Source organism: Periplaneta americana, chromosome 1, assembly GCF_040183065.1.
Source record: "Periplaneta americana isolate PAMFEO1 chromosome 1, P.americana_PAMFEO1_priV1, whole genome shotgun sequence".
Classification (NCBI taxonomy): Eukaryota; Metazoa; Arthropoda; class Insecta; order Blattodea; family Blattidae; genus Periplaneta; species Periplaneta americana.
This window is the reverse complement of record NC_091117.1, coordinates 175,363,755-175,381,788: the sequence shown is the minus strand read 5'-3', so window position 1 is coordinate 175,381,788 and position 18,034 is coordinate 175,363,755. Positions and strand designations below refer to the sequence as shown.

At 36.4% G+C, this 18,034-nt stretch overlaps 1 protein-coding gene across 1 annotated transcript in view; it reads left to right on the top strand.

Moving 5' to 3' along the window:
* LOC138694908 (serine protease nudel-like) overlaps positions 1-18,034 on the top strand; it is a 75,489-nt gene that overhangs the window by 47,783 nt on the left and 9,672 nt on the right. The window contains exons 13-20 of the mRNA XM_069819128.1: positions 3,934-4,103; positions 7,452-7,565; positions 9,285-9,456; positions 11,548-11,907; positions 13,238-13,438; positions 13,655-13,805; positions 16,326-16,488; positions 16,625-16,786. Of these exons, the coding sequence (XP_069675229.1) occupies positions 3,934-4,103; positions 7,452-7,565; positions 9,285-9,456; positions 11,548-11,907; positions 13,238-13,438; positions 13,655-13,805; positions 16,326-16,488; positions 16,625-16,786 (1,493 nt within the window). The remainder of the gene's footprint in view (positions 1-3,933; positions 4,104-7,451; positions 7,566-9,284; positions 9,457-11,547; positions 11,908-13,237; positions 13,439-13,654; positions 13,806-16,325; positions 16,489-16,624; positions 16,787-18,034) is intronic.

Here is an 18,034-nt window from a genome sequence, read left to right as displayed (position 1 = left end):
AATTATCACTGTAATATTTTTAAGTAATTTGTTTATATTATGACAATCACTTTCGTGTGTACTATACCCATCGGAGCGCAACTATGCCATGTCCATTCTCCTACCTGATTTCTTCGGGGCGCAACTATGCTATGTCCATTCTGGTACCTGATTTCTTCGGGGCGCAACTATGCCATGTCCCTTCTGCTACCTGATTTCTTCGGGGCGCAATTATGCCGTGCCTAGGCCTCTCAATTGACCGCGGGGCGCAACTATGCCATACCGATAGTTCTATCTTGGACGATTCTTTTGTTCTATTGTGTATTTCTGCTACCTGTTTAGAGCTGAGTTTCATTGAATCCTTGTGTTTTACAAGGACCATTAGCACAATGCAATAACAGGAGTGTTTCCTTGTACAGCACAGCAACTGTGAACCTCTTTCTACTTCCCCGGAATTACCCACTTTGTCCTTTTTGTAACTGTGTTGTGGCTAAATTTGAGTATAGAGTGAAGGGGTATTATTTTTCATAACAGTAAACTTTATGATGCGAAATTATTTCAGTAGGCCTGCAGTGTAGAAATCAATCTCTGTTGAGGGTTTTACCCCTGAGAGTCAATTTGCGAAGTTTATGTAATGCCTCAATATGAATAAGCGTAAGTTGGTGGAATTAAACATTGAAAGGAAGAAAGAAGTTATTGATCGTTTGAGTTATGCTGTTAGTTGTAGGAAAATTACAGAAGAGTTTGTAATTTCTAAATCAACAGTTTCAAACATTGTCAACAGTAGGACCTCAATATTAAATACATGGGGAAAAAAATTCCAGTGGAGAAAGAAAAATAATTCGCAGGAACTAAATTACGAAGTGTTTGAGTATTGTTGTTCCTTAACATTATGTACAGTAATTTCCTTTCTATTGCATGCTAAAAAAGTCTGCTTTCCTCTCTACCTTGGACACCCGGTTAGGGTGAGCAATTTTTCACTGAACCATAGGTGTTCAATTTAGAGAGGTTTCACTGTACTAATTTTTACAGCCGTGTTCAGATACCGGGACCAATCTGTGCTCTTGGCGTACGTCACAGCTGTTACACATCCGTACTCGCACTATCAGGATTGTCTGAACTGAAAACGTTGGTCGTAAGTTAGCATAATATTAGTTACATTTTGGTCAGTTCCGATGGAAGGCAATGTTTGTTTCCAGAACACTATCTGCTCTCAACACCTTGCCTCACTCCACCTCCCCATTCGTGCAACGGTCACCAAGGACAGAAATTGGTTCCCAGTAAAATTTTTGTAATAAATGGTTGAAAAAAAAACTGAGAAAGTAAAGAGAAAGTTAGTTTTTTTTATATAAGTGTGCCAACTAGAGATGAACAACGATCGAGAAAGCAACACTAACAGCGCCCGCAAAGCCGAAAACCCGCACGACAATGTTGTATACGTCGCGTCCTTGACGTAAAGACTTCCAAATCTTCCGAGACTCGATATTGATCATCTCCCGAAGTCAAGCAGTCTTCAATCGCCACAGTTATTTATACCTGACTGAACTTTTATCTACTTTGCCAACTGTTATATATGTATAAACAATCAAGTAATCTATTTGAAACATCTCTACCTTTCAGTGTATAATAACCCGTTCCCCAGTCTTTATTTAATTACTAGGCCCTTATTAAAAAGCTAGGAATTTTCTTTTCATATGTTTAAGATAAAGTGTGCAATCTCAAGTAAAAATATATTAATGTCATGTTTCATGTTTCTTAGAAATGCAAATTTCTTTCAGAATTGTTTTTTTTTATCTATTTATATAACCACAGGTAATATCATATAAAAGAACCAGAACATTTTGATAACTAAGGTACTGTTCTGTTTTGTCTTTTTGTCTCATTTAAACATTTATAATGTTATTTATTTCAATTATGTATGTTATACAAAGTTACGAAATCTTTCCACGCCGACGAAATGCTATTTCGAGAATGACGAGCGAGATGCGAAGCGCACGAGAATGATGAGACGAGACTCGAAAGACAAATGCAGCGAACATAGCGAGCGAGAGCGGCAGTTAGTTTTGTTCAACTCTAGTTCCAAGGTATAGACAGTCGGTGTTAGATTACCAGAAAGACTGATTTAGAATACTTTTTAGGAACTGTTTCAGAAGAATAATAGTGTAATAACGTATTACTACCATAAAAACGAGTTATACGCTAAGATTAAACCCATTGAATACACACTCATGCATATGCGTGTAAGTCGATTACTGTTAACCTCTGTGGAGTAACGGTGAACGTGTCTAACCGTGAAACGAGAAGGCCTCGAGTTCAGATCGTGGTTGGGACAAGTTACTTGTTTGAGGTTTTTTCGGGGGCTTTTCCTCAACCCATTAAAAGCAAATGCTGGGTAACTTTCAGGGCTAGATTCTGGACTCATTTCCCTGGAATTATCATATTTTTACACATATACTAGATAATCGTCACAGTTGATAAAGCGTCGTAAAATAATTGAAATAAATTTTTAAATGTCCACTATTATTAGTGTGTACTTTGTGGGCAAGCGGGTTACTCTTGTAAAGCAATTGAATTGAATTTTGCGATAAAAACAAATAGGAGAGAGTTATAAAGTATATAAAGATTAGAAGAAATAAAATAATCTAATACAATAAAGTATTGATTTATTAAAATTCTGTGTCACTAATATTAGCTTCACCAAAACATTTAAACGGAGCAGCCGTTTTCAGTCGACTATCTATGCGGGAAAACAAATGACGAACGCAAAGCATGTTTTATAATACCGTAATGTTGGCAAAAAAAGAAAGAAATTCTAGAGAAGTAATAAAAAACAAACAAATACCAGGGAAGTGATAAAAATAAATGCTAGGGAATGGAATGGAATGGAATTTGAGTGGGTCACGGATGGCCCAGCACTACAACCTGTTGAGATCTATTGCGTTAACCCTCGATATGGAATGAGTTGCATGCCATAGATCCCCGACGCGCACCGCTCTAACCACATGACTCCCTAACGACCGGTCCCTACAGCCACCAGAAATCCATGTACCATTCCTGCTTCGGCAACTTCCCCCAAGGCTCTCCTGTCGGTTCGAGGCGAAACTCCTCCCCCGAGTAGGTCCGCCTGGGGTGCTCGTTGCAGAAGCCATCCAACGTCGTTTAACTACATTCCACGGAGGCCGGTCGAGAGAGCCAGTAGTTCCGGGAGGCCGCATGTAAAGTGATTTGAAAAACCAGAAACGGGATGATGAGAAAAGGATGATGGGGGAGGAAAGGAAGTGGCGAAGATGAGTGGGGTTCCAATCGCCTGATAAAGTTACCTGATATTCATCCATAGGAGTGAGGGAAAAACCCCGAAAAAAATCTCACCCAGGCAACTCGTCCTGACCGGGAATCGAACCCAGGATCACTGGGTTCGGAGTTAGACTCACTAACCTCTCAGCCACAACGGTGGACTTAAAAATGCTGGGGAAGTGATAAAATTATAGCGATAAACAGCCGTTATTGGTTGAAACCGTTTTATTGGTCAAAAGTAGTATGGCGTAGTAAAAGTCAACATAAACACGTATTTTAGTAAACAATCTCTTTGCATACGATATCAGCCTTAGCTTAGGCTATAAGGATTTTTGTTTATATGTCCGTAAAATGGTGTGACTAGGGACACAGGGGTGAACAAGGACGAATTTTTACCCATTTTTGATTTCTTTATGTCAAAGAGTCAATATAATAATAAGAGTGTTTGTTCACTCATTATGAATAAAAACATAAATACTTTTATTATATATAATTTTTGATACAAAGAAATAAAAAAAAATAGTAAAAATTCGTCCCTATTCACACCAGCGTCACAATCCACCCCATTTTACGATATCGATTTTTTTTTCTTTTTTTCTTCAGTTACGAGCTCTGATGTTCTCAAGCACTTTTAGTGATACGTGCATGCATGACTTGCAGGATGCGTCAGAAGATCCTGCTGGAGAGGGTGTGTGACGGCGTGGTGGACTGCGAGGACATGTCGGACGAGGCTGACTGCACGTGCCTCGAACGGCTGTTGAGCATCAGTCCGCAGTTCGTGTGCGATGGCTACCCGGACTGTGCAGACGGCTCTGACGAACAAGATTGTGGTGAGCTGCTAGCACAGTCGAAATGCCATCATATTCGTAATATACCTGCCGGGTGAATAGAACGCAGACTCAGGTTACGCATACAGTTTGCTGCCATACGCAGAGCAGGTCAATAATTCGACACACCAAAAGCTATTAATGTAAAATATTAATAAGCGTTGATTTTATTCACCCACATTAAGGAAGGAAATGGCTGAAAATGTCTGCCTTCTTGTTGCAAATACTTGTCATATCAAACACAGGAAAAATTGGGACGGTGTAGGGTGTAATTCCTGGGTAGCTCAGTCGGTAGAGCATTTGTGCGCTAAGCGAAAGGCCCCGGGATCGATACCCGGCCCCTGAACAATTTTTTCCTTGAAATGATTCAAGTCTGCTTCACAGAGAGCTTTACCTGAAAGCCAGATTTGCTTGTCACGTCTGTTTGAGAAATGAAGCATCACTTGCTACAGTTCCCATTGGAGGTCATGTTTTCCCGGATCTTATTTTTCAATTCTTTCAGAATATGTAGATTAATGTTGTACATGTTGTCTTATATGTCCCGCGCCTGCCTAGGACTCGCGTTACGGATTGCGCTGGTTCGAGTCCTCATGGGGGAAGAAATTTTCTCATGACATTTCAGCCTGTGTATGGGACCGGTGTCCACCCTTCACCGTGATGATAGTGAAATCCGTTATGAAAACCAGCTAACCACAAGATACCTCCATTCTGGTTGGATGATCGACCACCTCTGCTTCGACATATAGACGTGAGGCCAGAAACCGGCTGGTCCTTCATGGGCTGTTGTGCCTCGAATTATTATTATTATTATTTATTATTATTATTATTATTATTATTATTATTATTATTATTATTATTATATATGAAGAGTCCACTGCAAGAATGATGGATGTCATTTCGAATACATTTTGCAGGAGAAGCAATTGAAAGTTTGAAATGCTTAGCGCTCAAAGCTTAACTGTGATTTTCCGATCATTACTGGACAATGACTATCAGTGTTAATGCCATATAACTCTCTATGTACATTTATGTCTTAAGCTATGCATTGACAGTCTTGGTTCATTTTCGACAAGAAAGTGACATCCATCATTCTTGCAGTGGACTCTTCATATAATGTACTTAGATGTAAGGGAACTACGTCCACATCGGATTTATAAAATAAAACCATCTGCCCTTCAATAAGAGTGACCACAAGGATCCAGAAAACAAATACATATATAAATGTTTACAATGAAAATAGGCCTACATACAATAAATTTCAAAAGAAAATTAAAGTACCATATTACTTGAAATAGAGATTAAATTGCGAAATTTGAATTGAGTCCTTTAGAATTTCTTTGAGGATTTTCTCAACATTGTAAAATGTGAATCCCTTTGATTTTAAAAGGTTATAGATGTATTTGGAGATGGTACCACGAACTCCAAAAAGAAGTCCGTGTACTGACTAACGATTAGCCATGATGTTATACTGCTTGCTAAAATAAGGAATGCAAGGTCCATAGATGATTCTCTTTTCATCATCAGTAAGTTTTGGCTATTGTGCATCCCTTTCAAACCTGATAGTTGGGTCTAATATTGTTCCTGTGTTATTTTTTCTATCAGTGACAACAATATCTGCTCGTCTTGTTGAATCATCTTCCGAGATACAATGCACTTCTTCATGGGCTTCTAATCCTTGTTGTCTTAGGATGTCAGCAAGTATTGTCCTTACCGTGTGATGGCGGTTGTTCCTCAGTAACTCAGTCTTTCGGCAGAAACCCAACACATGTCCTAGTGTTTCAGTCTTGTCACAGCCTGGGTGGCGGCAAAGGGTTATGTTGCTCTACCTGGGACTGACCGTACTGCAGGAAGGTTGCATGACATCTTCATCGCATAACATATTCAGATGATGACGAGCCTTTTTTATTCAATATCCAGGAATCTGTCTTAGGACATTCCGCATAAAAACTGACTCCTTTACCCTTAAGCGGCAGTTCACATCATGAAGAAAAAGATTCTTTCCTTAGGATTTCTCTCAGTTGCTGTCCTTTCTTTAAGTTCGGAAATTCATTTTCAGAGATATTAAGATTTGTTAAAGCTTGTTGTCTTTCTTTGTTGAGATTCCAGACGAAATTTAAGTAGATGTCATTTATATGTAAAAGGTGAGTGCATATATTAAAATGTTGAATGCTAGCTTCCTACTAAGCTCGAATGATACAAAGCCCTCGAAGTTTTCCAGAATCGTAGATCATGGCATTAGGGGTGTCATCAGGAAGCATAATCATTTCCTTCACAGCACTTCTTATAAGTTTATCAGTATCTCTAAAAAATGTTTTAGAATTCTGCATTAGAGAAGAACATTGTAGGGGATAGACGAGTCTTGGCCATATAAATTCATTCATAATCTTGATCTTTTGTTCTGTCTTAAGTAATTGTGATTGTGTCAAAGAATGCAGATCTGAATCCAGAGATGAAAATACTTTCCTCTTACCAAAACAGATTTCATCATTAAAGTCTACATCTAAATATCGGATTTGCTCTTTTTTACTTTGAAGTAATGAAATAGCTGAACCCTGTAGAGAGATTATTTGTTCACTGGATAAGAGGTCTTTTCGTAGAATGATACATTTGTTTTATTAGGATTAATTTGAAGACCGAGAGTGGCAAGACTGCTTTCAGCTTAGTTGACTAATGAGTAGCATGTTTTACAGAAGAACTTATTAATGCCAAGTCATCCGCAAATGCAAGGGTAGATAAATTAGGAAGTCCTCAGATAGGCTGTAATAGGCTGTACCCAGTTACCATGGATAAATATTTATCCATGCAGTTACTTTTGAAGAACCAAATATTGGGAAGCAAGAAGGATGATGACTTCATTGTTAAATCCAGAGCATTAGATACACGCACACTTTTGAAGAACCTACACCATCTAATGAATGAAAACAATTAATGTAGAAATTCAATTTAAAATTAATGGACGGACTGAAGAGTAAACGAAGGAAGATACGAATGAATGATCGAAGGAGGAAGAGAAACGGGAGTGAATGGGTGAGTAGATCTAAATGTGTGAAGAGTTCGTAGCTATTAAGGTGTGATTGACGAATAGAATAATTGAACAGAGAAACACACCGAATAATAAAATGAACTATCAGAGGAAAAATGAAGGCGTACACAGAAGAATGTACAGTATAGGGAATATATATTTACAAAGAATTGCACGAATTCTAGGTAGGCCCACCTGAAAAATTGTAGGAAGTTAAAGTTCATCGGAGAAAAAATATTTTATATTGAAATCACAGTTTGTAAGCTTCTTTCATATTTCGCAAACACATTTACGAGTACTTTATCATTGATATTCACTTGGGATTTCAGGTACCTGTGAGGAAGGAGAGTTCTACTGCTACGTAAGCGGAGAGTGTGTTTCTGGTGATCAGAAGTGTAATCACCGGGTGGACTGCCCCCAAGGGGAAGACGAAAGTGACTGCTGTAAGATCTCTACGATATCTCTTATAATATTAATTTACTTATATGATTTTGACAGTCATTGAGTATAATTAAATATAGATTAAATTTTGCAGTGTCTTTTTACTTTTATATAACGAGCAACAACATTTTGTAAATGAAACATAACGTATTCAGTTATTTTATGTATTTTCATTGGAGAAGAATGGGGTTTGTTCCCGTGTAGGATCTTCGACACTTTTTTTATAAATAAAATGACACATAAGGGTTTTCTCAGACAATTTCCGTTTCTCATGTCATTCCCATTTCACCCCACAGTTGCGTGATCGCCATATTACAAGGCCAAAGTTTCTGAATAAAAATGTTATCTACATTAATCTCACTAGAGGGTTTGATTTATCTGAAGAAAATCAAAACTCGAGTGGGATTTAATTGACCACTACACGATATATAAAGTATATAAAGATTTGAAGAAATAAAGTACCCTAATACAATAAAATATTAATTGGCTTAGTAAAATACGTACTAAACTGTCTTGAAAATATATTCTTGCACCATCTCATCATTACAAATATTCTGCTAGATGGCAGTAGTGTGTTATGATGAGCTGTTCTATTGTTACCAGTTGTACCAACTATACAGTCTTCATTGAACTCTATGGACGATTACTAGTCAAGAAGGCTTTGTTGTTTCAATTTCAGTTTTATTAAAACAGTCGCATTCCACTTCAATTATTATCAATATATATTATACATTTTCTCATACGTGACTATCAGTAATCTCATACAGCAGAAGCTATAATATAACTTAAATAATATAAACAAGACAAATTATAGAAAAGTTTTAATTAAAGATGATGAAATAAATAGGTGTCATTTTAAAAGGTACAATTATTGAAAGTACAGTGTTGGCAAACAAATAAACAAATGCTAAAAGATTATAAAAATTATAGGGTAAGCAGCCATGATTGGTTGAAACACGTCGTTCCGTACAGTTTTGTCGGTCAAAAGTTCTATGACGTAGTAAAAGGTAATAGTCAATGAAAAGCTGTTAGATTAAAAATAATAATTCCTATTCGTGCTATATGAAAATGAAAGTATTCAGTTCATAATTTCAGTACGGGAATATGAGAAATAATACATATTTATATAAATATGTTATTTAGTAGGTAGGCCTAAGTGATATTACTCCGCCAATCCACCAATGGTTAAAGATGATGTTTGCCGTCCCATTTTTCGATGTTCATAAGTTATTTAATTTAAATATAATAATCCAAGAGTGAAGGTACGACAATTTTCTGTTCATTTGTAATGTGTAAAGATTAAATAAGAATTCTTATGCTTACGTATTATAGAAGTATTAAGTGAAAATAATTAATATGGTTTATTTATTACAACAAAAGAAAGAACGTTGTTAAAGTGTAGGTCGTAGTTTGGTTGAAGAAGAAAATAGTCCCCCTTTTATTGTAACGATTGCAAGTCACGGAAACATTTCTAGTAACGCTTGGTCTGATTACTTGTTTGGGCGTTTTCCGAGATTTTCTCCGACTTGAAAACGAATGCCTAGTAATCTATGGCGAATCCTCGGACTCATCTCGCAAAAATACCATCCCGATATCACCAATTCTATTGACGCTAAAAATGTCTTATAATTGACAAACATTAAATAAACCCAAAAATTACGAGTTCCTTTGAAATGCTTCACGTCACGCTAAAAACTGTAAATTTGCTCTTTTTCTTGTAGTTGCGCTGACCAATGGTGTCAACGTACAGATGGATGCGGATGGAATGTCTCATATCGGTCCCAGCGGCATTTTCACATACAGTCTGAATGGACACTGGAGGGCCATGTGTGTGCTTGACACAATGGATGTCAAAGTTCTTGCTTCGAATATTTGTTATTACCTTGGTTACAGGTGAGAAAAATAACTATCTTTTTAGGCACAACTACAAGATATATGGGAAGCTGAGATGATATTTTAAAGATCGTGCTATGGAGGATTAAGAATACTAAGTAACAAGAAAATGTATAAGTAGAGTAGAACATATTTTAACATATCAATGTTAATTAGGCAACAGGTTACGAGCAGGAAATAAACACAGGGTGATGTTCACATTAATTGATAGTAAGTATAATTACCACTATGAGCAGCTACAATTGGAACCATAAACATTGATTACAGCTGAACTTTCCATCGTATTTGATTTTATACCATTATTAGTCAGGCACTGCGCGAATGTACCTTGTCAGGTTTATTTGTACTCTTCAGTTCTGTTAGGAGTTGGAGACGTGCAGTTCCTATTTAAATAAAGAATGAATTGAGGTCACAAAATAATAAAATTTGGACGTCAGTAAGATAATAACGTAAAGGAAAATTAAACGATAATTACCTGAAATGGCATGTTTGCCATACTTTCTGCGTGACAAGAAGTGAAATGCCTCTTTACATTGACATGAGAAATATAATTACTCCACAAATTAAACAGTCTTTCCCCCATGAAGTGCACAAACGTATTCGTCTTCCCATTCCTGATGGTAGTAATTTCCAGAGAAGAAACCATTTTTACGGCGAAGATTACAGAGATCACAAGCAATGTTTACATTTGAATCCTACCTTACCCTATCGAGCGGACTGGTGTGGGGTTGAATGAAAGTAGTGACGTTATTTGTCATGGAGAAACAGTCTCCCATCCATAGTTATAATTGAAGTCATATATGACATAATTGATTCGAAATTACGAAATTAATAGTATAGTTCTACTCGTACATTACTTACATCCTCGTGAAAATTATCCGAATAAAGTACCCACTTTTAACTAAAAAGTCCAAATTCAACAGAGACTGAGGGCTACTCCTCTACTGAGCAATCAGTTGAACCTGGGTCATTCCATGCAAAAAATATGCTTTTGAACCATGATGTTTCAACAGCTAAAAATATTGTAGTAGGTTATTTTGTATGTTCTAAATATGAATTTCACGCAATATTATATTTATATCCTTCATAGTTTGGCAGCAATCAGTATTTAAAATATTGGTTTAGCAAAGAACACGGTTCCATTCATTGAAGTTTTCTTACTATGTAAAAGAAGATGGAAAAGTGATTTCAATGCAATTCGAAAAAGGAGAGCCTTGTTTATAAATTCCCTCAAAATTAAAAAAAAAATGTATAATTTTTTAAGTATTTGTACGCCGTAAAATAATTTAAAATAATATAGAACACAAAATTCATTTCATTTTTACAGACGAAAAAGCATGTGTTTAATTCTTTAGGGTATATTGATTCCACTGTGAAAATTTCAGATTGTTGACTTAAATATCATGTCAGTTTTTAATAAAAACAACTCACCGGAATAAAAGAGCTCAGCATATAGGATCTCCCGTCGCCGTCGTACAGAATGTTGCGCGATCAAGGTCAGGGAGACGGTCGTTTGAGATTACTTATCGTTATGAAGTCTCGCGAATGCTGCGACCGCCACACACAGCAAGCGATTTTCAACCGTCGGAACAAAAATTAGCCTAATAATTTTATTAATTTAATTATTCATAAGTTTTTTGAGATAACGTCACAAAACTTGAGAGATGGATTAAGAATAAGATTTTCTTGAATACAAATAAAATTCGCATGAATTTAAATTGGTACATTCGAAAATAAAACTATTTCTTTTTTTCAATGAGGTGTTTTTATGACCATCTCTTAATATTATTCGAATTAGTCTTCAAGGTATTAAAACATGGTTGTTCAGGTTTACAATGGCGTCTGTTTAGTTTCGATGACACTTCATACAGGGTGTCTTGAATATTTAAAATTATGGATAGCATGTAACTGCCACCCATTTTTCAGTCATCCGTATGACTAAAATATTAATGATAAGGCGGTCATACTTGACAGTTTAATTTATTTTCATAATAATATTATTGTATTAAAAGCCCAAAAAAATCCATGACATCACTGGCATATTCTTAAAATTTTGTATGGAATAACCCACCTAGATTCCTCTTGTTGCAGCGGATACAACTTCTTCACCAACGTTACAGTGAAGCACGACAAAATGGAGGTAATCCAATCGTATTCGTCCCTCAGCAATTCGACCAACATAGCCAATGCTTCCAATTATGACGATGACTTGAGCGAGATGATCAGGAAGAACTTGCCACCCAAATACTGTACTGGCTTAGAGGTGAAGTGTGTGCCACGTCTGTTTGGGGGCGAAGCTTCCTTCCAGCTCCACTCAGCCTCGAGCGTTGAGACTGAATACAGGTGGCCATGGCATGCTGCTGTTTACGTGAATGGAGTATACCTCAGTGCTGCAACTCTGCTCGATGCCAGGTGGTTGCTTACAGAAGCAATCATGATGGACAATATTGAGTAAGTATCTCACCTAAGTATTAACAATAATATTCAGTATCACTCGGTTAAGGGCGAAGTTTTAGGCTATATAATATTCTTATTGAATTTGGTATTCCCAAAAAGCTAGTTCGATTAATTAGAATGTGTCTCGGTGAAACATATGTGCTACATGTCCTGCCCATCCCAAACGTCTCGATTTAATGTTTCTAATTATGTTAGGTCAATACTACTATTTTTTATGATTTCGCTTACTGCTTTCGCTCCTACTCCTTTAGGACCAACCTAATCTTGTTGTGCCGTTATCTGTTTGTAATTTAGATAATGATACAACACACGATACTATACACCTATACACAACATACTATACCTGAAACTGGCCTATATAGACTCTTCGTAAAGGTCCGTTTCTGATATTTTTCCAATTAACTGCGGCTAAAGCAAGGAGATGCACTATCACCTTTACTATTTAACTTTGCTCTAGAATATGCCATTAGGAAGTCCAGGATAACAGACAAGGTTTGGAATTGAACGGGTTGCATCAGTTGCTTATTTATGCAGATGACGTGAATATGTTATGAGAAAATACACAAAGTATTAGGGAAAACACAGGAATTTTACTTGAAGAAAGTGAGATAGATTTGGAAGTAAATCCCGAAAAGACAAAATGTATGACAGCATTCTTCAGTGTTTCCTATTGAATACTGCTCAGGTGGACCACAGAATCTTTTTGGTGTGTTTCTTTTACTGGAGAGTTTTACTGGTTGCAATTCCAAGTCTTCAGTGTTATCCATGGCTTACATATTTGAAAACTTAATGAAATTTATCTTCACTTCTATCGTCTGAAATTGTACATTCTACCAATCTCACTGCTGACATCTGTCCAGTAAGTCTGCTGGCGATCCAGAAGGGTGAAGTTCAAACTTTCAAGATCAAGGATTATATCACTGGTAATAAGCAATGCAAGTGTGAATCAAACATTCAAATCACAGCTTACGATATTTGTCACTACTATCATTAGCTTCGATATAGCATAGACGTCGACTGATCGAAGATTTAAATATGGTTAGCATTCCAACTTCCCAATAGAGGCATTGAGTTAAAAATAAGAGTACAAATTATAATTTAAAATTAGAGATGTCAAACAGCTTCGTGCCAGAAAATGTGTGGGGTGCAGACTTCCCAACCTCCCCCACCACCAGGATGCCCGTGATAGAATGTAATATTCACTGCCTTTTGTTAGCTGTAAGACACCTAACTTGAGGTGCACAGGAGGAGGTACTCCCTTAATATTAGATTTATTGTACTATCGATCTCATATTTGAATGTTTTATTTGTGTTTCGCTTTCAGGCTTGAGAAAGACTATGTGTCTGTATTGCTGGGAGTGCCAAGGAGAGAGCTGGGAATTGAGGGTCCATACGAATTGGTTAGAAGGGTGGACTTCATGAAAACAGTAGCATCCAGCGACGCGCTGCTCTTGCATATGGATTCTTCTCTAGATGCTGACGTGGATATCAGTCGTCATATTCATCCAATCAGCTTGGCTCATTTGTAAGTAAAATGACTGCGATTTAATTAAGAACTTGCCATACGATTTTCAATCTTGAGCTGAAATAGGTTGTTGTTGTACGAGACGACTGTGCTTTGTGCATGCATTCTTGATGTAATTTCTGCCATCATATTTAGACTCTTTCCTAAGCATAACCCCTCTATCTGAAACAAGTACGTCTGACATACCTGCGGTAATGTCGTCCTTCTATTCTGCAGTTACAAAGATCCCACAGAAGAGGAAACATGCATTGCAGTAGGCAGAGATTCATCAGGAAATACAAAGACTGTATTCTTGAAGACACTGTTGTCAGATTGCGACTCGCAGAGATGCTTCAAACGAAAGAACAATAAAACAGCATTATGTCAGGTATGATATGATCATCCGTTTATATTCTAATTCGTTCAATCGAGAACTTATTATATAAAAATGAATAAAAAAACGCCAGTCTAAAGAATTTTGGCAAAGTCTTGTGTGTTACATTCCACTACTAGAATAGCGTATCTTAAGAGAACGTCATTTTTATATCGTCTTGGTTCTCACGGTTTTAATTGTTTGTATTTTGTCTCTTGACTTCAATTGACCAGAAATGAATTTATTATACCTCGAAAAGTTAACAAAATCATATTAGTTTTATTGTTAATGCCTTTATTTTTATAAATATGGGTCTGAAAAAGTGTGAATGATTTAACAATGTAATGAGTGTTTTTTAGGCACATAATTATTTATGTTACTTAGTCTGATGAAGATAAGATAATTGGAAAGCTCTGTGTTCTTACTAATGCTATTAAGCGAAAATGGATAAGAGATAAAGAGAAGGCGTCATAATCTTTGTTACTAACACTTTAATTACTTCATTTATCTATCGCTTGAGCATAATTTAATAACTCTTTGCTGAAATATTACTTAAAAAATTACAGACAAAAATTGTTCGTTAAATTTATACCCAATATTACAAATTCATTTTACAAATTATGAATTGCAATTTACTCTACTCGTCCTTATGTTCTAACGTTTCAAACTTAACCATTAAATTATGTAGATAAGGATATACTCGTATAGCTTTCCTCATTAAGTTGCATCTGCGACCAGCTACGAAAATTCCAGCACATAGGCTATAGATAGTAACTAATTAGAATTACATAAGGTTACATTGCGCAGGTTCATCTTCTCCACACTAGTGGGTTGCATGGGCGTGCAATGTAGTTACGATTAGCCTAATAGTATAAGAATATTGATTTGATATTATTTCGGAATATATAAGTTACCAAATTCTTAGACCTTACGTCTGATTGACAGAAAACGCATTTTATTGATTACCTACCTCAGTTTGTAGAATAACGTTTATATTCGACAGATACTGCAGAAAAATGGGAGTTATTCATAGATTTCAAAAAGGCGTATGACTCGGTTAAGAGAGAAGTTTTATATAATATTCTTATTCAATTTGGTATTTCCAAGAAAATAGTTCGATTAATGAAAATGTGTCTCAGTGAAAGTACATCAAATTCCGTATAGGCCAGTTTCTGTCTGAAGGCCCACTCTCACTTAGCGAAATCGAATCGAACAGAATTACTCTTCACAATGTATTTAAATGGAAGATAGCAGAAAGCGACGCGGCACGTCGAATCGAACAGAACAGAATTCAGGAGCTAGAGCATTTATTCCACTGCCGGAACAGAATTTCTTGTTTCAGGTACGATCGTAAGTTCTCGTGAAGTCTTCATGAAAAAACAAATGAACCACATCCATTCTTGGCGGCTTAATTTGTTTACTATAAAAAGTTATTGCTGAAATAGTAGTGTACGAAAATCACAATTTAATATGCACGCAGAAAAATTAATAAATCTTGTGCAGAATTATCCTCTTTTGTATGACAAAACACAAAAGTGCTGTTCGTTCGATTCCACTAGATGTGAGCGGCAGCAGATTTTTCGTTTCGATTCGATTCCGCTAAGTGGGAGCGGGCCTTGACGCTTTTCCAATGCACTACGGGCTAAAGGAAGGAGATGCACTATCATCTTCACTTTTTAACTTTGCTCTAGAATACGCCATTAGATAAGTCCAGGAAAACAGAGGTGGTTTAGACTAGAACGGGTTATATCAGCTGCTTATTTATGCCGATGACGTGAACATGTTAGGAGAAAATCCACATACTATGAGGGAAAACACGGAATTTTACTTGACGCGAGTAAGGTGATAGGTTTGGAAGTAACTCCCGAAAAATACAAACTATATATGATTATGTTTCGTGACCAGAACATAATACGAAATGAAAATACATAATTTTTCTTTAAAAAGTAACATATAAATGACACTCGAGAAGAAATTAAACGCAGATTAAATATGGGGAATGCCTGTTATTAATTGGTTGAGAAGCTTTTGACATCCAGTCTGCTTTAAAAAAAACTGAAAATTAGAATTTATATTACCTGTTGTTCTGTATGGTTATGAAACTTGGACTCTCACTTTGAGAGAGGGTCGGAGGTTAAGGGTGTTCGAGAATAAGGAGCTTAGGGAAATATTTGGAGCTAAGAGGGATGAAGTTATGGGAGAACGGAGAAAATTACACAACGCAGAACTGTACGCATTGTATTGTTCACCTAACATAAATTAGGAACATTATATTCAGACGTTTGAGATGTAGCACGTATGGGTGAATCCAGAAATTGAGGGAAAAAGGCCTTTGAAGAGGCGGAGACGTGTATGAGAGGATATTATTAAAATGGATTTGAGGGAGGTGGGATATGATGGTAGGGATTGGATTAATCTTGCTCAGGATAGGGACCGATGGCGGGCCTATGTGAGGGCGGCAATAAACTTCCGGGTTTTTTAAAAGGTATTTGTAAGTAAGTAAATAAATAGCATTTATATTAGAATGTTTTGCAGAACAAACAGCCCAAAGCGTGGAGTGGCGTCATCTCTTGCCTGTCTGATGTTGGTTGGTACCCTGCAGCAGTATTTCATGAGCCTGATGGTGTCTGTGGCTTCCAAAGGGTCACTGAATTCACAGCCGTTATCAGGATCCTCAACAAACTCCACAAACTTATGGGTACCTTGTAGTAATTATTTTTATAGCTTCAAAATGGGAAGCAATACAAGCTTCTTAGAATAAATGTTATGATAGTTTCCAAAACGTCTGGTTCAGTTTCCCTCGTGTAATGTCTGATGTTGCTACTCTTTTCTAGAAGAGAGAGTTGATCCCGCACCTGTGCCAGCTTGCCGAGGGCTGTGGTGTCCTTTGGGACGTTGCTTACCTCCTGAGAAAATCTGTGATGGTTTTGTGGACTGCCGTTACAATGTTGATGAGAATCCAACATATTGTAGCAAGTGTCAGAATGGAAGTTGTGGTAAGATGTGTTTTAGAGTAATTTCTATGGTATATCCAGTATAGTAAATCAAAAATTATTTAGCGTTTAATGAGACAGAGCCCACTGTTCACAACATAACGAAATTAAAGTAATTCAAGAAACTCATATCATTTGAACCTCTTCAGTAGATTTGTCTTTACTGTATTAAGAGCAGGGTTTAAGCCACAGTCGCATTTGTCGCATTTTGCTACTCGACTTCTAAAAATGCAACAGACTTTGAATGTAAATGTGCAAAAATGCGACAACCAAATTAAACTTCAGAAACGAAGATGGTAATGGAGAAAATGGAATCAGAGATGTGTTCGAACTAATCTGAATTTAAATGAAATGCTAATGGCATGGGCAATGTTCAAAAAGATATTGATCAATAGATGTTCAGAAATTGATTTCAAAGATTTGGTACAATTCATATAAGTTAAATGAACAATTTCTTCGAATTGATTTGTATAATTCCATCGCATACTGTAAATTGTGAGCGAGGATTTAGTTGCATGAATCTTGTAAAAACTGGAATTAGAAACCGCCTTTCAGTAAAAGAGTCAGCACTCTGCTAACAAATCTTGAATGGCCTACTAGTAAAGAATTTCATGTTCAGAATGCCCATAAAATAACGTATTTTAATGTGACGTAAATTCAGGAGTATAAATGATACTTATAAGTATATGTGGAGTGTGCTAATATGGGTTGAAAGTAATAAAACTCCAAAAAGCAAATTACATAACTTTTTGTTTCTGCATACTGCATTAATTTTATCTTTCTGCATAATTACTTACAATATTGCAAAAGCATTTCGCAATTTGCACAAATATGATTTTTCATTTGTATATTTTTGCGACAATTCATTTTATATATTAAAACCTGGTTAAGGGGTTAATTAGTATAGTATTCTGGAAAGTTATGTTACGCTATATGTTACGTTATGTTATAACCTCGTCTGTCCTTCGGTATCGTATATGATAGCTTAGAAATTTATTCATGTCATTCATTATGCGCTTATATAGGTCCGTGGCCTGAGGTATCTTATTCACGTACTCGTTCCCGGGCTACGGCAAGCTTCTCGTTAATTGTGAATGTTCGCATTTAAATATATACACTTTAACATTTTTCCGTTCTCGTTCTAGTTCTCGTTTTGGTTCTCGTTTCCGGTTTATTGTGAAAAAGCCATAAAACTTAAATCATGAAGCTGAATGACAATGTGGATTACTGACAGATTGAATCCTATACTAA